The sequence below is a fragment of the Acinonyx jubatus genome, chromosome D3, assembly GCF_027475565.1.
Source record: "Acinonyx jubatus isolate Ajub_Pintada_27869175 chromosome D3, VMU_Ajub_asm_v1.0, whole genome shotgun sequence".
Lineage (NCBI taxonomy): Eukaryota > Metazoa > Chordata > Mammalia > Carnivora > Felidae > Acinonyx > Acinonyx jubatus.
In genome coordinates this window covers 18959598-18983667 of record NC_069392.1, presented here as the reverse complement: position 1 = coordinate 18983667, position 24070 = coordinate 18959598, and the positions used below count along the sequence as shown (strand labels likewise).

General features: G+C 48.4%; 2 protein-coding genes across 3 annotated transcripts; one reads left to right on the top strand and one right to left on the bottom strand.

Moving 5' to 3' along the window:
- Nucleotides 1-6021: 6021 nt before the first annotated feature.
- Nucleotides 6022-8849, top strand: LOC106979689 (small integral membrane protein 15-like). Its single transcript, XM_015077606.3, has one exon. It carries the CDS (start codon nucleotides 7755-7757, stop codon nucleotides 7968-7970), a length of 216 nt encoding a protein of 71 aa, XP_014933092.1. The 5' UTR covers nucleotides 6022-7754; the 3' UTR covers nucleotides 7971-8849.
- A 3633-nt stretch (nucleotides 8850-12482) lies between these two features.
- On the bottom strand, nucleotides 12483-22824 carry LRRC75B (leucine rich repeat containing 75B). Of its 2 annotated transcripts, none has more exons than XM_053205923.1 (4): nucleotides 22522-22824; nucleotides 19881-20009; nucleotides 18328-18443; nucleotides 12483-16814 (listed from the first exon to the last, which is right to left on the bottom strand). In XM_053205923.1, the coding sequence occupies exons 1-4, from the start codon at nucleotides 22780-22782 to the stop codon at nucleotides 16289-16291; spliced, it is 1032 nt and encodes a 343-aa protein (XP_053061898.1). In that variant the 5' UTR covers nucleotides 22783-22824; the 3' UTR covers nucleotides 12483-16288. The 2 variants fall into 2 exon arrangements, with proteins under 2 accessions (XP_053061898.1, XP_026899911.2); XM_027044110.2 differs by having other exon boundaries at nucleotides 22606-22823.
- Between the last annotated feature and the right edge of the window lie 1246 nt (nucleotides 22825-24070).

Below are 24070 nucleotides of genomic sequence, written 5' to 3'. Positions count from 1 at the left end.
AATCACATAGTTATTGATAAGAGTTTAAGCTGCTGTTCCAGGCCAGTTGCCGGTTAAACCCATGGAAAAACTCCAAGAACACACAGACGGTCTTGTTGGTCTTTAGACACAGGCACTTGTACGGTGCTTTGTTCAGGTAACCTTTGTGGAGATGTCATCAGCTCAGCTTGAACAACACAGCATGGGTGGTCCTGGGCAAAGAAAAAGTCCACCATTCTGATCTTTGTAGGCTGGAAACCCTAGTGGTTCAGCATTTGGCAAATGTAATCTCAACTTAAAAGATAATTCGGAGAGTCCTAATGGCCAACATTGATGACTACTACACTGGCTTCATAACCAGTTTTGTGGTGATTTGCGGGGACAGATTCTTATGCATTTATCAGAGCATCTTAGCATGCATTAGCACAGCCATAGTTTTTAATGTAGCAGAGGTAGAAAGGACAGGTATACCAAGCAAATAACTGACAAAAACACAGAAATTGGAAGTCAAATGCTGAAAAGAGGTCTTGTCAGGGATTCAGTATAGGATGAGCTTCAGCAAAAGCTACTAAGAGGAAAAGGGACTGATTGCCCTTGCAGTGCACATTGCTCATGGGACACATCGTTTGAGTAATAAAAGAGGAAGAAGAAAATCCAGCACATCTGTTGACCAGGCATCAAGTAAGGATTTCCTTTTTCTTATTTTTTTTTAAAGTTTGTGAGAGAGAGAGCGAGGGAGGAGCAGAGAGGGAGAATCCCAAGCAGGCTTCACACTGTCAGCACAGAGCCTGATGCGGGGCTCAATCCCATGAATCGTGAGATCACAACGTGAGTTGAAATCAAGAGTCGGTTGCTTAACCGAGTCACCCAGGCACCCCTCAAGTAGGGATTTTCTAACAAGCCTTGTCTTATAATTGTGGCACTACCATGATGTAACAGACCTTTTGTTATTCCTGTAATAAAAGAACTCCTAAGGAACAAGATTCAGATTGTCAGTTAGATACTGCAGGTGCATAAATAAGGTTTCAGAGACCCATCCCCCAGAGCAGCCCCTGTGCCTCTTGCTTCAGCACCCCCAGCTCTTGTGACACATTTGGATGAAGTGTGCTGGTGGCCCTGTAGGCTGTGCTGCCTCAGCAGAGGGGCTCCTAGACTGGGGGCCATTTCAAATGAACTTAATGTGAATAGAGTTTAGAGTTCATTTGTTTTAGATTTGACCAAAAGTTAATGTGTCGTTTCTGGTAAGGAAAGAAACTCCTATGTGGAGTTGCATGTGGATGGAGCAGAATTTCTCTGAAGTGTTTGTAAGTGGAATTCTAGACATTGTGATATCTACTACCCTGTATAAATTCCCTCTTCCCTGCTCGTGACCTTGGTTTGCAGGCATTGATTTATTGGCTTATTATTAATGACCCTATTGAATTATTAATATAGTGAGTAAGAACTGTAGATTTCATTATCAGTTTAGGGATCTTGTTAGGAAGATTCCAAGGCCCCACCCTTAGAGGTTGCTGGCGAATTAGTCTGGAATAGGGCCCAGGAATCTGCATATTAAGCAATGCCCTTGCCAGGTAAATCTGTTTCAGTAGATCTGAGACCACATTTTGATATCCTCGACTGGAATAGGTCAGTACGGTCACTACTTAAATTATACTTTTATAGGAAGACTTTAGTAACACATTATACTTAATTAACACGAATTGCATCCTGGATCTGAAAAGCTGAGTGAATGTGGTTTACATTGGAAACCATGGAGGAATACCAGTGTTGCATGATTCTACATAGTAAAAACTAGCTGAAATTCTGTCTAGATCCTGAAAAAGTAAGGCAGTTCCATTTGTGGCTTTTTTTTTTTTTTTTTTTTTTTTTTTTTTGAGAGAGAGTGAGCATCCCAAGCAGGCTCTGTACTGTCAGCATGGAGCGCCATGCTTAAACCCACGAACTGCAAGATCATGACCTGAGCCAAAATCTAGTCAGACAACCCAACTGAGCTACCCAGGTTCCCCTGTGGTTTTGTTTTCACAATAAATCAAAAAAATACGTTAACAAAATATGTTTGTAAAACAGCTTTGTATTCCTGCATTTTAGGAAGAATATCAATTGTTTTGCATTGAAAGAGCAAAAAGTTTTGTGAGGTTTATTCTGAAAAACAGCAGCCCTCCTATCCTATCTGCTCTTCCCCATTTTCCCTGCTTCACAGTATCTCCTTCAGCTGTTGGCTGATAAGTTTATATTTGCCTCCATATCTCAAATATAAACATATGCTTGGCTATTTACTGATGTTTCCATTTTAGGCATTATCTTTTGACTTCTTTCTCCCTCTTGCCCACCATGCATGTACTCCCCATCATCCATCTCCCTGATAGAATTCTAGTTCAATCATATTAAGTGTTTGCATTACGACTGGGTATTTAAATTTTTTTTTTTAACGTTTTATTTATTTTTGAGACAGAGACAGAGCATGAATGGGGGAGGGGCAGAGAGAGAGGGAGACACAGAATCCGAAGCAGGCTCCAGGCTCCAAGCCATCAGCCCAGAGCCCAACACAGGGCTCGAACTCACGGACTGTGAGATCGTGACCTGAGTCGAAGTCGGACGCTTAACCGACTGAGTCACCCAGGCGCCCTACGACTGGGTATTTAAATCACAGCTGAGCTACATAGTGAACTAGGTTACCTTCCTGCAGAACTTTCTTTTCCCTAGAATTAATAATCCTCTTGGATTTTTATTAGTTATTAGCTTAGTTTTCTGTCTGCTTGTCACTAATTCAACCCCAGAGTTCTCTAAGTGCATAACACATCGTCAATTTTATCAATTTCTTGACCTGGTCCAATCTGAACTGGTTCTTGTGCCTAATATATTGCTGTCATTGTGAGCTCTCTCCTGCTGAATCCCGTTTTCTGTGTAACCTCTTCCCCTTGGTTTAATACCCCATTTTGATAGAGTGCTTGCAGTAAAAGGGGTGCATGGGAAGTAGTTTGAAAGAATTGCATGTCTGAAAATGTCTCGTTCTCATACTTGATCAGGTGTGAAGTTCTAGTTTGGAATATATTTTCCTTTAGAATTTTGAAGGCATTATTACTTTTCACCTAGTGTTGCTGTTAGAAGAATCTGAAGCCATTCTGAGTTCTGAGAGTCTTTGTATATGACTCCTTCTCCCTTTTGTAGCCAGGGTTCTGAAATTTCAGTGACAGGCCTTGGCAGAGGTCTGTTTTCATGCACTTGCCAGGCTGTTGTTGAGCCTTTGAGAATGGACTCTTCACTCCTGGCATTACTGGGAAACTTTCTTGAATTATTTGTTAATGATTTCCTTTCCTTATTCTGGTTTTTCTTTCTGGAATTCCTGTTCTTCAGGTATTGGATCTGGACCTATCTCTGTTTTTCTTATTTTTTCTGTCCTTACCACCCCCATTTTCTTGTCTTTTGATCTCCCCTAATGGAAGATTTCCAAGTTAATTCTCTGTTCCTTTTTTTTTTTTTTTTTTTTTTAATTAAGACCACATTCCATGGTTGCAATATCTTATCTCTAAGGACTTTAATATACTTTGTTGAAGCTTTCATCGCCCTGCATGATGTTTTCTTCCCCCTTTTATTTTAAAATGTTTTATTTTTTGAGAAATAGAGCAAGCAGGGGAGTGGCAGAGAGAGGGGCACAGAGGATCTGAAGCAGGCTCTGCGCTGATAGGATGACAGCAGCAAGCCCAATGTGGGTTCAGATGTGGGGTTCAAATCCACGAACTGCAAGATCATGACCTGAGCTGAAGTCAAGACGCTCAACTCACTGAACCACCCAGGTGCCCCCTTTTTAAAACTTTTTGTCCTCTTTTTGTTTTGCTTTTAGCCTTTCGTGTTACAGACTTTCATTAGCTTCCTGGCAATCATTGGTAGTCTGCTTATATTTACAGGTGGGATAGTAAGAAGATGTGCTTGTAAGGTGAGCTGATGGAATTTTTGGTAAATCCCCAGCCAGTGTCCATCTTTAGGACTTTCCTCTTGGGCTCTGGTCAGGTTCCCCGGAGGAAACTTCCAGTCTCTTGTCAGGAGGCTTTACCTTGAACTGCTGACCTTGTGGGAGCTCAGTGAAGGAAGAGGGCTGGGGAGCTTCCGCATTCTAGTATGCCCAGAATTGGCATCCAGGTCAAGACTATTGTCTTCCAGATCTCTGGACAGGCTTCCTAGTCCAGAAATTTACACCCTCTAGAGAAAAAAACTTCCAACTTTTTGCCAAGCTTGGGGAGGGACAGTCTCAAGATTGTGTGATGTCTGGATATTTAAGCACATTCTCTCTTAAAAAACATGTTTTTTTTTTTTTTTTTTGAAAATATGTTACTGTAAAAGGGGCAACTTGGCAAGAGAAAGAAGATGCAGAACAAAAAATGATGTCAGATAACTAGATCAAGATTTAAGGAATGGATTCTGGTTCTGACTACCTCCACTACCACTTCTCTCCAAGACTCTGGTTTGTTATCTGTGCGAGGGGGAGGGTTTAAGATTCAGTTGGTGCAATGATACTATCTCAGCTTCTGTGTTCACCTGCTGGGTATTCCATAAGCTTAAAAAAAATAAACACGCAGTAATTTTTTTCTGTCTCTGGCCAAATGGAGGTTAGTACCTGGATTTAGTCTTATGCCTGAAAATTAAACAAAACTCAAATACCAAAGGAAAGCAATCCCTAAGAGAGGAAAAAAAGATGGGCTTACAGCCTTGTGGGAGTTTCTGGGCACTGGAATAGGGAAGGGGAACTGAAGTGGACCCTGCTACCTGGGTTGAGGAATCTGAGCTAAGAGTTCAGAGAGGTTGAGGCAACTCATGTTCATGAGACAGAACACCAGAGAGAAGAAAGCTGTACAGAGAACCCAGGAGATCTGTAGAAGGGCTCTTTAGAGTACTCAGAATACTGATCAGCATGAGAATAGGAGGAAAGTAACCAAGGCCAGGGAAAGAACCATCAAAAAGGATTATAACAGTGCCAGGCATTACACAAGGCTGAGAATTGTTCCTGTTCCCATTGAGCAGATAAAAAATTCACAGAATATTGGGTAGACCATTGTTTGAAAATGTACCAAGGATTTTGTTTTAATCAGGTAAAGTGACAGACATGGAGATAACTGCCTTCAAAGAAGTTGATTACAATTCCCAAGAGGAGGGAGAGTGCCATGCCATTCAGGATCACATGAAGAAACCTCAGGGTGGGTCAGAGGGGCAGTAGGAGTGAGGGGAGAGCATGCCTCAGACCATTTATTGTGGTTTCCATGGGGCAAGGCAAGGTAGACAAGTTTGAGTAAGCTTAGAATCTGTTAATTCAAATAAAGTCAGAGGGTTCTTGGCTATAGAAACGGTCTCTAGTTGTCCATAACCTGGCCCTGGTGTGATTTAGGACAGGAAATACTGGTTTGGTGTGTGATAATTAGGTAAAAGGTGTTTGGAGTTGATTAGTAAATTTGTATACAAAAGGCATGCTCTGCAGGTAAATTGTTTACTGTCTAGTACCTAACCGACTCTGGGAGGGCAGTCTCTAGGATTAGTAAGGCCCCAAGAGTCAAAGGATCATAAAAACAAACGTAAAAGCATTAAAAAAAATGTTTAAACAAAATTAGAGGCACCTGGGTGGCTCAGTTGGTTAAGCGTCCAACTCTTGGTTTTGGCTCAGGTCATGATCTCACAGCTTGTGAGTTTGAGGCCCGCATCTGGCTCTGCACTGACCACTCAGAGCCTGGAGCCTACTTCAAATACTGTGTCTCCCACTTTCTCTGCCTCTCACCTGCTCCTGCTCTGTCTCTCTCAAAAATAAATAATTAAAAAAAAAAAAAAAAGTTTTCAGACCTACAAAGGCTGGGAACAAAATTCATCACGAGGAGACCTACTATACAAAATGTTAAAGGACATCCTTTGGGCATTAGGAAAATTATACCAGATGGAAATCTGTATCTACACAAAGGAGTAAAGATTGTGTTATGGGGTTTGTAACATGTAAAAGTAAAATTCATGACAATATTGGCAAAAAGGCCAAGAGGGGAGAAAGGAAAGCATATTGTAAGATTTTGTATATTACTTGAAGGTACACTGATAATTTAAAGATATATAAACTTTGAACAACTCTGAAAACAAAACAACACTCAAATGTCCATCAGCTGATGAACAGATAAACAAAATGGTACATCCATACAATGGAATATTATTTAACCATAAAAATTACTCATACATGAATTACTCATACATGCTACAACATGGATGCATTTTGCAAACATGCTGAGTGAAAGAAGCCAGGCAAAAAAGGCCATGTATGATTTCATATATATGAAATTCAGTCCAGAATAGGCAAATTCATAGAGACAAAGCAGATCAGTGGTGCCAGAGACTGGGGAAGGGAGAATAGGGAGTGCCTGCTTAATGGCTATGGGGTTTCTTTTAGGGGGTAATGAAAACATTCTGCAATTAGTGACGATGGTTTCACAACATGGAGAATGTACTAAAAGCCACTGAACTGTACATTTTAAAATGGTGGGGCACCTGACTGGCTCAGTTGGTAGAGCATGCAACTCTTTATCTTGGGGTTGTGAGTTTGAGCCCCATGTTGGGTGTAGAGATTACTTAAAAATAAAATTAAAAAAAAATGGTCAAAATGGTTAATTTTATTTTATGTGAATGTTACCTCAATAAAAAAAAAAAAAAGAATGCCTGGGTGGCTCAGTCCGTTAAGCATTCTGACTCTTGATTTGGGCTCAGGTCAATGGTTAAAATGGTTAATTTTATTTTATGTGAATGTTACCTCAATAAAAAAAAAAAAAAAAACCAGGGGGCGCCTGGGTGGCTCAGTCCGTTAAGCATTCTGACTCTTGATTTTGGCTCATGTCATGATCTCATGGTTTGTGAGCTCAAGCCCCACTCTCAGCCCAGAGCCTGCTGGGGATTCTCTCTCCCTCTCTCTCTACCCCTCCCCCATTCACGTGCATGTGCACTCGATCTCAAAATAAATAAACTTAAAAAATAAAAGAGTTAAGCCAGTAGAGATTTATGATGGATTCATAAGTATTCTTTTAAAAAAGCCAGAAAAAGAGGAAGTGAGGAAAAAAGAACAGATGGGACAAATAGAAAATAAATAGCAAGATGATAGGCCATCAGTAATGGCCTACTGAGGGTTCCGAGCCCATGGTCCCGGCTGTGATGTAGGAGAGGCTGGTGGCAGCCACCACGGTGGTTTTGCCCTGTCCCCTGAAGAGGCAGCCATGGTGTGAGTGGACCAAGGTGTGGTGGAGGCTGGGGGGCAGGTGAACTTGGCCCCCGAGGCTGGTGGGGCCAGTAGGGAAGGATGAATGAGCAAGGGGAAAAACAAGGATGGAGGAGACATGCTGATGGTGGTGAAATACCATTTAGAGCTGCGTGCATTTGGAGATTAAGGCTGGTGGACCCTTTACAGAAGGAAGAAGATACAGAACTTAAACCATGTCTCACAAGTGTATGGTAGAGCTAAAGAAGACAAACAAGCAAGGGTCATCTGAAATTGAAATCAGCTCACTAATAATCTCAAAGTTGGAGATCACTACTCAAGCACAAGACCTTTACAAAGATGGTTGGGGCACCTGGGTGTCTCAGTAGGTTAAATTTCTGACTTTTGATTTCAGCTCAGGTCATGATCTCAAGGTTCATGGGTTGGAAATCTAAGCATGGAAGCTGCTTGAGATTCTCTCTCCCTCTCTCCTTGCTCCTCCCCTGCTTGTGCGCATTCTCTCTCTCTCAACATAAAGAAATAAACTTAAAACAAACAAACAAAAACTATGAAGATGGTTGATATAAAGGCCTGGGCTGAGTATGTTGTGGATTGGGCTGCAAAGGACCCATATGGCTTCCTTACAACAGTTATTTTGACCGTTACACCATTGTTTCTAGTAAATGCCATAGTGTCCCGGAAATTGGTCAAGATGATTGAGGCCAGGGAAAAGGACCAAAAGAAGAAACAAAAATGTCAAGAAAATATTGCAAAAGCTAAATAACTGAATAAGCACTTAAGGAATGAACAGGCTGTACAACCAGAGGTAAATCGTTTGGAAAATTATGCAGTTTTGGAAGGACCCACTAAGGTTTCTTTTCTGTTTTTCATGACAGTAATTTGTAGTAAAGTCTGAGCACATGGAAGAATCATGTTAGTTATGACTTCTACTGCAGCAACTTTTAGGCTTTGGTGTAGAAGTCTGTTGGTGGTTATTGTAAATTGGCATTTATTATGCTATAAATTCTTTATAACTGACTTAGTCATTTGCCATTTTGCAGTTTATGTACTGTAATGAAAGCATCCTGTGGAAAATGACCCTACATTATGAAGTCTATTCAAATAATGGCTTAGAACAGGGTCGTGTTGTGGACGAAGGAAATTAAGAACTTAAAAATCAGAACTATCCTGATGTAGAAAGTGTGCTTTGGCTTTTAAGCCTTTTAAGACATATAGTATATTAATTATTATATCTTTTATCATTATCGCTTATTTCTTGGAATAGAATCATTTCTGGCTTTTTCAAAGCCAAATATTAACCAATGACTATTTCTGTGTTCTGCATTTTTCTCATTTTAGCCTTTGAGATAATTATCAGATATTCTGCATTTCTTAAAATCTAATTTTATAAAGAATTCTCATATTGACTATGAAGAATACCACCTACCAGATATAACCATGTTTGTACTTATGAACACTGCCATTTTCTTAGAGATGTCTTGTTGAGTAGAATAACACTATGACTTAAACGCTTGCAGTAAAAATGCCAAACCTTGTGGTACCTTGGAACCAGTTTATTCTTGTGCTAAGTAGAAATGTGAAGTAGTTAAAATGTCTTCTCAGATAATTTGCTGATTAAATAAATGCCACGTTTGTGTTTTTTATTCTATTCTTTGTCTTACCTTATTTAGTAGTGATGTTCTATACTTTTTGATCCAATAGATTCATGGTAAAAATTAAAATTTCAAATTTCTTGTATGGAAGTCTTAAAAAGTAATAAGTCATATTTCATAAGTGGTAAAGAAAGGCTTAACATTTGGAAAAACTTTGCTCATCATACTAGTAACTGGGTGAAAAAGGTAAAGTACGTCAAAATGAGAATGTGTTAAAATTAGCAATAAAGAGCTAAAGAATATTTCCTTCAGGTAACTAGTATAACTGGAACTTTTACTATTACACGTGGCTTTTATAAGTGCATAGTCTAAGAATTTTATTTGCTGTCAGTATATAATAGCTTATTCACATGTTCCTCACCTCTGATAATGTATTATAAGTTACAAAAAAATTGTCCAACAGCTTTAATTTAAAAATAAAACTAGATATTGAAATAAATTTGATACTTTTTCATAAAGAGAAAAAAATAATGGCCTATCAATAACCATACTAACCATATCAATAATCACATTAAATGTAATTAGTAATCACATTTAGTAATCACATTAAATGTAAATGGTATAAACATTCCCATTTAAAAGCAGAGATTGTCAGATTTGATTTAAAATAGCAGTACCCAGGATGCCTGTGTGGCTCAGTTGGTTGAGCGTCTGACTCTTGATTTCAGCTCAGGTCATGATTCCCAGGGTCATGGGGTCAAGCCCTGGGTCAGACTCTGCACTGAGCATGCAGCCTGCTTAAGATTCTCTCTCTTTATCTCTCTCTCTTTCTCTCTCTCCCCAGCTCATGCTCTCTCTCTCTAAAAAATAAAAATAAAATAAAAATATATGTATATAAAAAAATAAACAATTTTAAAAAGCAAGACCCAACTGCATGTACCTGTAAGAAACACACTTTATTTTTTTTTTGAAACACACTTTAAATATAAAGACACAAATGGTTAAAAGTAAAAGGATGGGAAAAGATAATACCCTTTCTAATAACTAATCAAAGGAAAGCTGGAGTAGCTATATCTATATTAATATTAGACAAATCGGTTTCAAAGCAAGAAATATGGGGGATAATGGTTATTTCACAATGATAATAAGGTCAATTAGTCAAGGAACCATAATAATCTTAAACATTTATGCACCTAATAAAGCTTCAAAATACATGATGCAAAAAATTCAACAAGAAATAGACACATGCAATTACAGTCTGGGGTTTCAATTCCCCTCTCAATAGTTGATAGCTGAAGTAGACAGAAAACCAGCAAAGATATAGTAGTCAAGTTGATTTTGATTAATGTTTATTTTTTAATTTTTTAAATGTTTCTTTTATTTATTTTGAGGAGAGAGTATGAATGAGGGAGGGGCGAGAGAGAGGGAGAGAGAATCCCACACTCAGCTCAGAGCCTGATTTGGGGCTCAGTACCACGACTGCAAGACCATGACCCCAGCCAATATCAAGAGTCGGATGCTTAACCCACTGAGCCACCCAACACCACTGTTGGGTTAATCACCCACTGATTAACACTTAATAGAACCACCCAACAAAAGCAGAATTCTCAAGTGCGCATTCTTCTCAAGTGCACACAGAACATTTACCAGAATTCAAAAGGCTTCAAAACCATGCTAACTACATTGTCTGACCACAACGAAATTAAATTAGAAATCATTAACAGAAATATCCTTGGAAAAATCTCTAAATATTTGAAAACAAAATAACACACAACCATGGATCAAAGAAGAAACCAAAAGAGAAATTAGTATCTTGAACTGACTTTTAAATGGAAACACTGAACATATCAGAAATTGTGGGATGCCACAAAAACAGAACTTGGTGGCGGGGGAGGAGTGTGATTTACAGCATTAAACATCTGTATTAGAAAAAAAGAGGGCATCTGGGTGGCTCGGTTGAATGTCCGATTTCGGTTTGGGGCACGATCTCATGGTTCAAGGGTTCAAGCCCACATCGGGCTTGCTGCTGTATGCAGAGCCTGCTTTGGATCTTCTGTCCCCTCTCTATGCCCCTCTCCACTTGCTCTCTCTCTCTCTCTCTCTCTCAGAAAACTAAATAAATAAAACATTTTTAAAAAAAGGTCTCAGATCAATTATCTTAGCTATATTAATACCAGACAAGAAGATTCATTTAAGAATCTAGAAAAAGAAGAGCCAATAAAATCTAAAGGAAGCATAAGAAAAGAAATAAAGATCAAAATGGATGTCAGTGAAATAGAAAACAGAAAAAAAACCATAGAGAAAAATCAATGTAACCAAAAGATGATTCTTTAACAAGATCAATAAAATTGATAAACCTGTAGCCAGACTGATTAGGAAAGAAAAACAATAACAACAAAAAAACATGGGGGCGCCTGGGTGGCTCAGTCGGTTAAGTGTCTGACTTCAGCTCAGGTCATGATCTCGTGGTTCGTGAGTTCGAGTCCTGAATCGGGCTCTGTGCTGACAGCTCAGAGCCTGGAGCCTGCTTCAGATTCTGTGCCTCTCTCTCTGCCCCCCTCCCCTGCTTGTGCTCTGTCTCTCTCTGTCTCTCAAAAATAAACATTTACCAATCTCAGGAATGAGAGAGGTGACTACTGCAGATTCCACAGATATTGAAAGGAAATATTATGAAAAGTTTTATGCCAACAAATTTAACAACTTGGATGAAATGGACAAATTCCTTAAAAGACCCAACATACTAATGCTTACTCAAGATGTAACTAATTTGAATAGTCCTATTTCGGTTAAGGAAACTGGTATTGTAACTGGAAACCTTCTACAAAAAAACCTCAGGCCCATGTCCCTTCACTGAGGAATTCTACCAAATATGTAAGAAAGAAATAATATCAATTCTCCACAAACTCTTCCTAAAAAAGTAGAGAAGGGAATAGCTTCTCAATTCATTCTATGAGCAGGGTACCAACATTACCCTAATAAGGAAAACCAGGCAGGCAATCATATTACAAGAAAAGAAAACCACACTGAGATACCACTACACAAGAGAAAAGGAAATATATGTTCATGCAAAACCTTGTACATGAATATTCATAGCAGCTTCATTTGTTAGAGCTAAAAACTGGAAGCCCAAATATCCATCGACGGGAATGAATGGTGGTACGTGCATCCAGTAAAATACTACTCAACAATTAAGAGGAACTACTGATGTAGGCAACATCATGGAAGTCTCAAAATAATTATGCTGAGTGAAAGAAGTCATATAAAAAAAAATACACCCCATATTCTTCCATATATCTAAAACTGTAGGGGTACCTGGCTCAGTTGGAAGAGCAGTCGACTTTTGATCTCACGGTCATGAGTTCGAGCCCCATGTTGGGTGTAGAGAATACATAAACTTAAAAAAAAAAAAAACTCTAGAAAATGCAAACTAATGTGAAAGGACAGCAAGCAGGTCAAGGCCCCCCCTGCTTAGGGAAGGGGGTGGACAAGGAGGGGCAGGAGGGATACATTACCAAGGGGCAAGGAAACTTTTGGAAATGACAGATATCTTTACTGTCTTGATTGTGGTGGTGGTTTCATGAAGTCAAAATATACTATAGTGTACACTATAAATTGTAACATTTGTTATGTCTATTATATTTCAATGGTACTACAATGAAGAATTATTTTTTAAAATGATACAATTTATTTTTTAATTTTTTTTAAAGTTTATTCATTTTGAGAGAGGGAGAGTGGGGAAGGGGCAGAGAGAGAGTGAAAGAGAGAATCCCAAGCAAGCTCCTCACTGTTAGTGCCTTGCCCGATGCAGGGCTTGAACTCACAAACAATGAGATCATGACCCGAGCTGACATCAAGAGCCGGACACTTAACCGACTGAGCCACCCAGGTGCTCCAAAAATGATACAATTTTTAAAAATTAAGGGGCGCCTGGGTGGCTCAGTCGGTTGGACGTCTGACTTCAGCTCAGGTCCTGATCTCGTGGTCCGTGAGTTCGAGCCCTATGTCGGGCTCTGTGCTGACAGCTCAGAGCTTGGAGCCTGCTTCAGGTTCTGTGTTTCCCTCTCTCTCTGCCCTTCCCCACTTGCACTCTGTCTCTTTCAAAAATAAACATTTAAAAAAATTGAAGGTGTGCCTGGTGGCTCAGTCAGTTAAGCGTCCAACTCTTGATTTCAGCTCAGGTCATGATCTCATAGTTTTTGAGTTCAAGCCCTGCACAGGTATCTTTTCTACATGTTTCCTTTTGATTCTCTTAACATCCTGGCAAGGCAGGTTTAGGTTTGAGGAGGCTGATGCCCAGAGAGGTGAAGGCAGCTGGAGTTGTCCCAGGCTGTCTGATGTGGGCATGGATCCCGCACCCCTGAGTATGAGGCTGGGCTTCACTTGGTCTGATGAGTACTTCTGAACCCACTCCCCATTTGTCCCTTTCAGTCGTGGAAGAGGGCAAAGCCTAGATCCTCACTGTTCCCCTCCCCCCTCCTCAATTTTGTATACGAGGCAACAGGCCCAGAGAGGTCCTGATTGGTCCTGCTTTAGGGGCAATGTGGCTGAGGGTCCCTCCCGCAGCAGGACGTCTGCCATCAGAGCGCTGTGATGGTCTCCTGTATCGAATGGTGTCTTTGGCAGAGGCTTGCTCAAGAGTTCCAGTGAATCCTCAGCCCCCAGGCTGGCTGTGGGATAGGCAGCATCAGGCAGGGGGTAGCATCACAGACAATGTGGGCCTCCCCCTCACATCCCGGCTCCTTCGGTTTCTAGCTCTTTGACTTTGGACAGATCACTTAACCTGTCCCCGTATCAGTTTACTCACTCATAAGTATGAAGAGCATTAACGAAATGTAAAGCCATCAGAACAATACTTTGCCAACAGAAAGGCTACAGAAGTGCCCTCCAAATAAATGCATGGCTTCGGCTTTAGTCCCAAAGGTTTGGGCTCCTGCCATTTCCATTCTGAGATCCCTGGGTGGAGGCCCCACTGACGCTGAAGAGTGCCTGCCCTGTGCCCCCCACGTAGCAGGCACTTTCCAAACCTTATATCATGCTCTCTCCAACAGAGCAAGGGGAGACTTGATATACCTGGTTCCCAAGATGAAGGAACGAACCCTGAGAGGATACCACCAGTGGGTGACAGAGCCAGAACCAGGCTGAGTCTGTCTGCCTCCAAGACTGGGGCTGGGCAAGGCCTACCTGCTTCCTCTTGGGTCTGGAACTCGGGCTGGAGCCCGCCTGGCATGTCCTCTCTGCCCACCAAGCTTTGAGAGACACAAGCCCCCTCCTCTTGGAGTGTACCTGCCTGTAGAGTAGCCTCACTGGTGGCCGTGAGGCCCTGACATGAGGGCACGTGAAGGGGTTGTGGACACCTGCCTGGCAACAAAGCCAACCCTCTTCTCTTGAGCTGTTTTGTGCTCTAGCTCAGCTATTGCATTGCGTGCCTCCGTCTGAGAGGCGGGGAGATTGAGACCAGCTGCCGCTGCCTGAATTCTCCCAGAGCTCGCCTAGTGACACCCGGCTCAGGTCCTCACACCATCCCGGTAGGAGTCTCTCCCAGCGGCAACGTTCAAGGTTTGTGGGCTGGATTTGGGCCAGTGGTGGGCAGGGAGTGAGGGGGGCAGGAGGGCCAGAGAGCTTGGCATTTCTCCAGCAAGGAGTCACAGGAGAACACTGCTGCCTGCCTATGACGGACTTACAAGCCTGCCCAGTGCAAGGCTGGCTTCCCTATCCTTCTCCAAGCTGGCCCCTTTCATCTCCCACCCCACTTTGCCTTGCTCTGGGGAGCCTGAGCCCCCTGTTCCAGAGTAAGAGCACAATGGGCAAGCCCGAGTCTTTAAAACAAGGAGGACTGACAGGGCCAGGACCCCAGGCTGGAGGGTTGAGAGCTGGAAGGTACTATGGACAGGCAGTCCTATTTACCCAAGGCAGGGAGAGAGGAGGCCCTGGCCAGGTCCCAACAGTAAGTCAGGAGCAGAGCTGGGCTGAACTTGGTGTTCTCCACACCCTTCTCACCACCTCCGGATAAAGGTTTCTCCAAAAGCAGCCAGACTGGCAGGGGCCTGCCCTTGGGGTGGGCAGGCAGCAGTAGAAAGGGAGCTCCTTTTCCTCCCCACCTCCTTCCTGGTCCTGGAACTCAGCACCTCCCTGTCCTCGCCCTTCTTGGTCATCTCCTTTCTCACTCAAGGGGCTGTTGCGTATCTAGCCAGCCTGGAATCCGTGCTGACTCATGGTCCCCCGTGGGCCCCACTGCGGAGGAGGGTTAGCTGGTGGGCCTGGGAGAGTCCTACCTTCTCTTTGGCCCAGAGGGCTTTTCTCTGCCTCCAGGTCTCTCCTCATCTGTGAGGATCCCCACTGCCCCAGACCTGACCTGGCTCTGCATGGGAGACTTAGGCTGCTGTCTTCCCCACTCTGGGCCTCAGTTTCCCCCCCAGACATGTTCAAATTCCTTCCTTGTCTTTGTCCTGTCCAACTTCTAGTTGGGCTGTACTCCAGCTCTCCGCACAAGGCTGTGAGGCTGACCATGGCTTTAGGCTTCTGATCCAGAGCCTGCCCTGATGGTCCTTGTGGGGAGGGAAGATAGCCCCTTTCTGGGAGCAGACTACCCCTGGGAAGCCCTCGGAATGCTCCACCCCAAGTCCCCTGCTGCTAGATGTACCCGCCCCCACGTCCTGCATGCTTTCTTGGAGTCCCCCAGAGGGGAAGACTGTGCACACGGGCCTCCAGGGCCTGGAGGGAACACACAAGCCCTTTGTCTCTGGTCTAAGGTATCTCCTAACCCCATGGAGTTCCCCACTGACTCAGTACAGGGAGCCTGGTGGGGGGGGGGGTTCCTAGGGGTGGTGGGCAGCACTTGTCCATCTGTGGGAGATGAACCTTGCCTCCTGTCAGCACAGTCTTGTCCTCAGCCCAAGGGGCCCTCCCTGGTGGGGAGGTCAGCATCCTGGGCTCAGGCCCAAGGTTGCTGTGGGGCTCCATTCTGAGCTTTGCCCCTCTGTGCCCTCCCAACTGCTCTTCTCCAAGCCCCACCCAGATGTGAAGGCGAGGTCCCTGGAGGCCTCCCCTAACTCCCCAGCCCACAGATGGACCTGACCCCTACACCTTGGTGTCTTCTCAGGGAGTAATACCTGGGGTAAGTCAGTGAGAGCTTGGTCCCTCCCTTTCAGGTGTGCAGTGTCCCTGAGTCTTTGGCCACCCCTTTCCCCACCCCAGAAGCAAGCTGGCGCTCAGTGGCCCTGAGGTCCATGGTGCAGAAAGGCTGAGGCAGAGGGGGGCATCTCTGTTTACTGTGGGATCGGCACAGCAGGTTCTGGGCCCTCCTGCTGAGGGAAGTCTGAGACTCCATCCTGGGCTGACCATCTAGCCTCTAGTGAACCCATTCTCCTTCCATCCCCTTAATCCCAGGCTGAGTATTTACACTGGATTTCTGGGGACCTAGAAGGCCTCCATCATCCCCCATCCCATGTGCCACTGGCAGTCAGGTAGCAGCAGCCAGGGTGGTGGCAGGTCACCTCGTGCAGCAGGCCTGAGGCTCCGACCCTGGCTCGGCAGCTGCAGAGCCCCAGGTGGAGGCAGCAGAGGTGGCCCTGGCCTCACTACCCTCAGGCTCGAGGTCCAGGCCCTCATAGATGGTGGGGAGTGAGGTGCGCTGGCTCAGCCGCCGGCGTAGGCCGACCAGCAGGGGCTGGGGCAAGGAGGCCACGTCCACATTGTTGCCCAGGTCTACCCAGGCCAGCGCGGGGAACTTGGTGGAGTCCTTGACGGCCTCAGTGAGCTCACGGGCAGTGGCCCTCGTCAGCCTGTTGCCGTTGAGCAGGAGCTGGGTGAGGCGGGGCAGCGTCCAGAGGCTGGGTAGCAGCAGGCGCAGAAGCTCATCGCTGAGCCCCGTGAAGCTCAGGTCCAGCACCGTGAGCCCGGCTCCCTGGTTTCCCAGGTAGCGCACAATGTGCTGCACATCCCGCGCTGACAGTGGAATCCCCGACAGGTTCACGGTCTCCCCAGCCAGCTGAGTCACCTGGAGGCTGCTCTTGAGGCTGTGGAAAGGTTGCAGGCAAAGATGGACTGAGCAAGGGTCCATGGCCAAGGCAGGTCCCTACTGGCTGTAGACAATGACCCATTGGGGCAGCCCTCAGTGGTGGCAGGGCCTGGGCCCTACAATCAGGCCAAGCTGGGATCAAACTGCTACTTTCTACGTGGGTGGCCATGGGCAATTCTTGGAACCTCTCTGAGCCTCAGTTTCTCCTTTGGTGACAAGAGGGCCTGGCTGTTGTGAGGAATAAATATACATGTTAAGGTTCCATGAGCTATTATTATTATAAAAACCTCCTGTGTGCCTGCATCACCACACCTGTTGTACCTATTGTCTCACTTATTTTTATGCCAACCTAATTGAGTAAGAATGATTATCCCATTCTGCAGAGGAGAAAATGATGCTCATAGAGGTGATAGAACTCTTTTATGCTCGCACACCACTAAGAGGGTACTGGGTCTTCAAATTAAGGTGCTCTGACTCCTGCCCTCACCTTTTTTCCCATGCCTCCTCTAAGATCACTCCTTAGAGGGGTAAAGATAGACATTCCTATGAGGGTGATAAGGTATCTGGCTATCCCCCCAGTCTTGAGGGCTAGAGAGGGGACAGGCCCAGGGTAGAAAGAGGGGAGGTGTTGGGAGGTGTGGGGGTGGGCAGGTGGAAGGTGAAGGGCGGTGAAGGGTTCCCTGTGTTCTAAGCTAGAAAAGAAATTTAGAGACTGAGGAGGGTCCTCCACCGCCCCTCGAACCTCCCTCTAGGTCTCTCCTGTCATTTGAACATGGACCACTAGGCAGATGGGTAGTGGGACCACCTTCAGGGCCCTTAACCACCACGGCAGGAAACAACCTCATGGGCTCCAGGCTCATCATGGACCACCAGGCTCAAGGAGGGGAAGGGTGGCAGAGGTGCGGCAGGGAGCAAGCAGGGGAGAGCACCGGCGCTGTGGTTCTAGGTCCCTCAACCTGGATGTCCGCAGCAGGTAACTAGGCTGAGTCTGGCCACAAAATGGTGATGGAGTGACTGGGAAGGGGACCCCATGGCAGAGCAGGCTACTAGGCTCACTGCGGAGGCCTTGGCTTCAGGCTGCCTGGCAAAGGCTTTTCAAAGAGCTGTAGGAACATGAGGGCAGAGTGTGGCCTCAGGCAAGCCATTTTGCCTCTCCCAACCTCAGTTTCCTTCCCTATAAAATGGGAATCATGACCCAGAATCTGCCTCCCTCACAGCCTGTGTGAGGATTCAGCTGACGCCTGCTACGCCTGCTGGGGTTATCTTGGTCCGGGTATGGTCCAGGCCCTGTGATAGGCCAGGGATTGAGAGGTGAGCGAAAAGCAGGAGGCAGGTCACACAGAGGGTGCAGTTTGGCTTGGGGGCATTCCACAGCTGTGATGCAGACAAGGGTGAGGGGGTCACATGGTGGGGTTTCAGGCACCAGCCTCTTGCTGAGCTGCTTCTCCATGTCAGCTTAGGAAGGGACCCTAAGGGGCCACGAGGCAGGGCTGTGGCTGGGTTCCCCTTACCAGCTCTGGGTCTTCCTCTGGAGCAGGCTGGATCCTCGCTGCCGCTTGGAGTGAGGGGTGAGGTGGTAGATGAGCTGTCGGCAGATCTTGTCCGAGGACTTCCAGAGCTCATAGTCCTGTAAGGAGGCAGTGTTGTCAGGATGAGGCTGAGCCCCTCCCATGCCCCTCTGGGCCTTTGGGATCCAAGTGTGTGCTCCGGCACATGATTCATCATGGATCACTGAGCTGCCCACTAGCCTCCCCCTCCCACCCCCTACCCTGGCTGTGGCCTGGCACAGAGCCAGGGGAGGCTGCCCATTGGGAGCTGGACAGGCTGGTCTGAGGCCCGCAGTGCCCGGCGGGAGGATGCCTAGACAATGGGGCCTTGTTCCCTGTCCTCAGGCCCAAGGCCAGTGTCTCGGGCTATCAGCCGGCTCCCTGCCCACCCTCAGCGCTCCGGGGGGACTCGCCACAGGGGGAGGCAGGACCAGACCCCTCCAGGGAGCCCTGCTCCACTGACGCCACCCCCAGGGAATAGGAACAAGCCAGGTCAGCATGCTCTTCTTCCTCTCACTCTCCAAAACTAGACCGTGCCCGTGGGGCCTGGGTCTGGCTGCCAGGGCTGGGAGGGTCAATGTGTTACATCACCACCACCCGGCTCTCTTCTGGTCCTGAGTGGGCCCTCGTAGAGACGTAGCTTGGGGCGGAAAAACAGGGATGCTCTGCTTTCCACAAAGCTGGCACTGAGCACGCTCCACTACCCAGCACATTCTTTATCCTGTCCCTCTGTTAACAGAGCGTACACACAGTGGCAGCAAGCCCTGGCAGTCACTATGATAGCCCTAGGCTAGCCTCAGAATCCTTGGCGATGCCTGCATATAGATGTAGGAGTTCAGAGCTGGCAGGGCCCATAGTGGGCACTCTTGTTTTGCACAGGGATTCACTGGGCCTAAGGGATGGGGGCTGGTGGCTGTGTCAGGAGCGCAGGACCTTCAGTGCTTGTGGCAGGATGTAGAGTGGGGATGGGAGCAGATGTGGTGGCATGGGAGGAGGGGTGATGGAGTGGCAGACGCCAATTCAACATGAGGAAGGATTTGCTTATGGTTCACACTGCTATGGGAAGCAGTGAGCATTCATCCCCAAGTGTATCCATATAGGATGGGGACATGTGGACAGGGGTTCCAGCCTATGGTGGCTCTCTTCTGGCCCCAGGAATGCAGAGGCTTGGAGTTTGATTCCATCAGTGGATTTGTCAGAACATTCTATGTCCCACAGCATCCCCGTAAGACTTCCTGCCTGGGTCCCTGGTCCTGGCACACAGTGCTGCCACTCAGGAAGCAGGCCTATGCAACACACAGCTTTTCAGGTGTAGGAAAGCATAGCTCACCTGTGTTCCAGGTGCTTGCCAGCCTAATACACTGAAACTGCCATCAGGTCCCAGAGAGGGACATTGACCTGGTTAAGGCCTCAAAGCAAGCCAGTTGAGGACCGAGGCTCCTAGCCCCCAGCCCTGGGCATTCCTGGCCCCTGTCAGCCACACGGCCCAGCCTGAGGTCCATGCCTACTGGCCTCACCGTCTTGGGGCACTGCAGGTCACGGGCCAGGTTCACGAGCAGGTCATGGGAGATAGGATCCACCAGATTGAGGAAGGCCACATTCCTATAGAGGATGTCGGTGAGGAGGGTCCCCTCGAGGCCCAGGTCCTGTGAGTGGTGAGGAGAATTGAGTGAGCCAGAAGTTGGGCTCTCCTTTTCCAGGCCCCCATCCAAGCTAGCCTCTCACATCCATTCCCCTCTGTCTGTCTCCTTCCCTGAGGCTTGCTGGAGTCTCTTCCCAGGTAGTGATGACCCAACTGTCCAGGAATACGTGGACCCTTTGGATGGGGAGAGTGCCAGTACATCCAGGGCTTCAGGGAGGTGATAAGTAGGTTCCAAAACCCTTAGACTGGTTCCCTGGAGGCGAAACATGGTACTGTGACACCTACCTCTTCTGGGGTTGGGCTTGTCTGGAGGGTTCTTTGGGGGATCCTCTGATGACCCCCAAATGCTGCTGTCCTCCAGCATTCTCTTTGGGCCCTTTGCCTCTTCTACCTATTTCCAAGCTCTCCTGAGTTGTGGCCACAACAAATGTTTGCTGACAGGTCCAGATCCCTTTTGTGGGGATGGACCTCTCTTTCAGCTCAGATGTCCCAAAGGCAGCTTAGATTGGGTGTGTTCATCTCCTGCCCTGAAACTGGCCTTGCCTCATATGACCCAGCTCAGTAAAGGGCGTCACCATCCCCATCTCCCCAGCGCTTGGGCAGGAGCCCAGAACCACCCCACCCTCTTCCCTCACCCCTCTCTGCCTAGCTCTCCCTCCCCACTGCTCAAAGAGGTGCAGGCCTCTCTCCCTAACAGCCTCCTCCTGGGCCCCTTGGCCTCCCAACACCTGTCTAGTCCCACCCTTGAGCTGCCAGAGCCAGATCCATGAACACACACCTAAGCTTGACCCTTAACCCCTTTGGTGGAGACCAAATTCTCTTGACGTTGTATGACATTAGAGACTCATGCACAGCCTGGCATTCCCACCCTCCCCAACCCACCAGCCTCCTTGTCCAGGTTCCACGTCTCCCATCTCTCATAGAGACCTCACCATTGGGCCCCTGGTCTACCCATGCATTCCTGCCTTTAGTCCTTGGGCTTCTCTTCTTGTTATTCCCATAAGCCTGGTGAGTCCCTGAACATCTTTTCAGAGCATCCATACTGACAAGCCGATGGGGCAGGCATAGCCAGGAGGGCCCTTCAGACCCCTGGGCCCTCCTCAAGCCAGAGGGACAGGTTCTGTGCACAAGCCCCCTGTGCACAGGATTCTAGGCCACGTGGGAATGCCATGACTGCAGAGTCCCTGTGGATTATGGGGCAGACCCCTGGGCCAGGAATCCTGACCTGAGACACAAGGGGGCAATTTAGCTGGTTTCCCAAGTTAAAAAAAAAAAAAAAAAAAAAAATGTCCTGCTGGTGCTTTAGGGTCCAGATGCCATCCCAAAGATCTGTGCCTCTGGATGGTCTAGCTGATTTGGTGCTGCTTTGCTGTTTGCATTTTAAACACCATTCAAGTCACAAATGCCAGCTAGGGAGGATCTAGAAGAGAGGGCTAGCTGGTAAGCCTGGGCTGACCCAGACAGGGCCCCAGACTACAGCCACAGCCCGCCTTCTGCTGGTCTGGACAGCTCCTCTTAAAGGGCCAGCCCCACCTTTCCAGCCCACTGGGCCCAGAGAAAGGAAACCCAGTGCAGCAGGAGTGAGGCTGGGAGACTAGAAGCTTCTGTCTTGACTGTCCCCTAATTTGCTCTGTGGCTCTAGGCTCACCACTGTTCTCCAAGCCTCAGTTTCCCATCTCTAATCATCCACCTGCAGGCCAAACACCTGCATGGCTAATTTCAGATTGCAGTACAGGGCAGCTGCGGTGGCAGTTGCTGCGGGAAATGGGGATGTGGCCAGAGAGGGAAGTGGTTTGCCCAGTGGTGATGCTGGGACCAGAACCCACTTCTCCTAGGGCACCCCAGGCTGGCTCAGGTACCCGGTGTGTGTGGGACCAGGGGTGCCCACGCCCAGCTCTCACCCTGTCCAGATGTGGTGTTGTGATGCACAGATGCCAGGTGTATGTACTCAATGAGTGTGAGCTGCCTGTTAGGATGGGTGATGTGAGTTGTAGCTCTGTCTGGGCTGCCATAGAGTCATGGTGAGGTTGCACGGCTGACCAGCTGGGCTATCAGTTCCCAGGTCCTCTCTCCAGGGTCCTATGCAGTGCCTTCCCTCCGCCCCCGCCCCCACCATGGAGGAGCCGGGAGCTGCCCTCTTCCCATTCATTGCCCCTCAGTACAAGATGTCGTCCCCCTCCCACCATCCCCTTGCCACTCCCTTCCTGCCAAGGCATGAATCTGTGTTCTTAGCTCCGGGCTTGGGGGCACCCTCAACACACACACAACTGAACTCTCAAACTCCAGAAAGGTGGACACCGTCGCGGCCCTCTCTTCCACGCTCACCCCACCCCACCCCACCCCCGGAGCCTCACTCGTCCTCACTCTAGCCGATTGCTTTCCCTCCCTCGCCCTCTCGCCCAGACAGGACTCCCAGCCTCCTCAGCCAGTCGTATGCTCCCCTCGGAACCCTCCCGGCCCGTGCGCCCGTCCGGGGCCAGCCCTGCCTCACGTGCCCGGGGCCAACTCCGCAGCACCTCCCGGCCCCTTCCAGGCCCGCAGCCTGCAGCTCTGGCCCCTCCCCGGCCTCCAGCCCCGGGCCGACCCGCTCCTTCTCTCGCCTGGCGCAGGAGGCGCAGCAGCTGCCGCGCGCGCTCGGGCCGCCGCTCGCGGAGCGTGGACTGGATCTCGCGGAGCCAGCGCACCCGGCGCTCATAGGGCGCGGGCCCGCACCCCGCCGCCGCCCCGGCTTCCGAGGCCGCCTCGGGTCCGGTCCGCCGGGCCAGCCGCGCCCCCATGGCCGCTGCGCTGCCGGCGCGGAGCGGGAGGCAGTCCGGTCGTCGGCGCCCCGCCCCCGGCCCCAACCCCCCGCCCCGCCCCGCCCGGCCCGGGCTGCATTGGGTGGGGAGCGCAGGGTCCGAGGTTGCGCGCCCGGGCGGGGCCGCAGCGGAGGAGGAGGGCGGGGTTGCTGCTGGGGCCCCCAGAGCTCCCAAACCCTCGGTTTAGGAGGTCTGGCCAGTGGAGTCCCGGGCCCGCGCTAGACCGGGCTCTGGAGCTCTGTCGTCTGGGCCTGGAGTCGTCTGGGGAGGCACTGAGCAGGGGCCGGGCGAGGTGGCGCTTGGCTAGTGGCCTCCATGCTGACTGTGGAGCAGTTGCTTTGGTGGTGCAGAGCACTGGACTCCGAGTCGGGAGGGGTGTGTGTGGGGCGGGGAGGGGGGGGGGATGGGGAATTCCCTTGCCAGCCTTAGGCAGTGCCATCACCTGCCTCCTGGAATTTCCCAGCCATTGGACAATCGTAGTATCTGACCTGTCCACCTGTGTAGACATTCCTGCATTGACAAATATTTACTGCCCCTCCCTGCCTAACTGGGGGAGGCCTGGGCAGGCTGGGTGGTGCAGGCTGGGCTCCCTCTGGCCCAGGCCTGGGAGACAAACAGGATGAAGAGTCCTGGTTAAACCCCTAAACCTAGCTCTGGGCAGGCTGGAAGCAGGCCAGCTGTATCTGCCCCAGGCTTCAGTCCTCCAGCTTGACAGGGGCGGGGAGGCAGTGTGAGGAGGGGAAGCCCTGGCTCCTGCATGGATCAGGTTTGGGCTAGGGACCCACCCAGCTCTAGGGGCCTACTTGGGGGCCTGCTGCCTCCTGGAGGCTCCCCTCCCAGCTCTGGGCCCTCACACTCCCTGGGTAGGGGACATTTGGAGCAGGGGGGCTCTAGACACCCAATTCCCACAGCAGACTGTGTGTCCAGCCTGTGAGGACAGTGGGCCTGGGCACAGGTTCAGGAGGGGTGAGCACAGACAGGGTGTGTGTGGGGTGAGGGGTGGCCATCTGAGGGCACATGGTAAGTGAGGGTAGAGTCAGAGTTCTCTTTTGAGTTAACTATTGCCCCCCAGGAGTGTGTTTGGGGACAGGGTGCTGGGATCTGTGGTCCCCTGAAGCTGAACCCCTGATACAGGACAGAGGACAACTTAGTATCCTTGTCACTTGATCATTCACTGAACCCCAACCCCTGTTGCTGCCTGCTTGGGCTCCCCCATTGGGACTGGTCCTGGGGCTTTTCTATCCTGGGCTCCCTTCTCCTCTGCCGT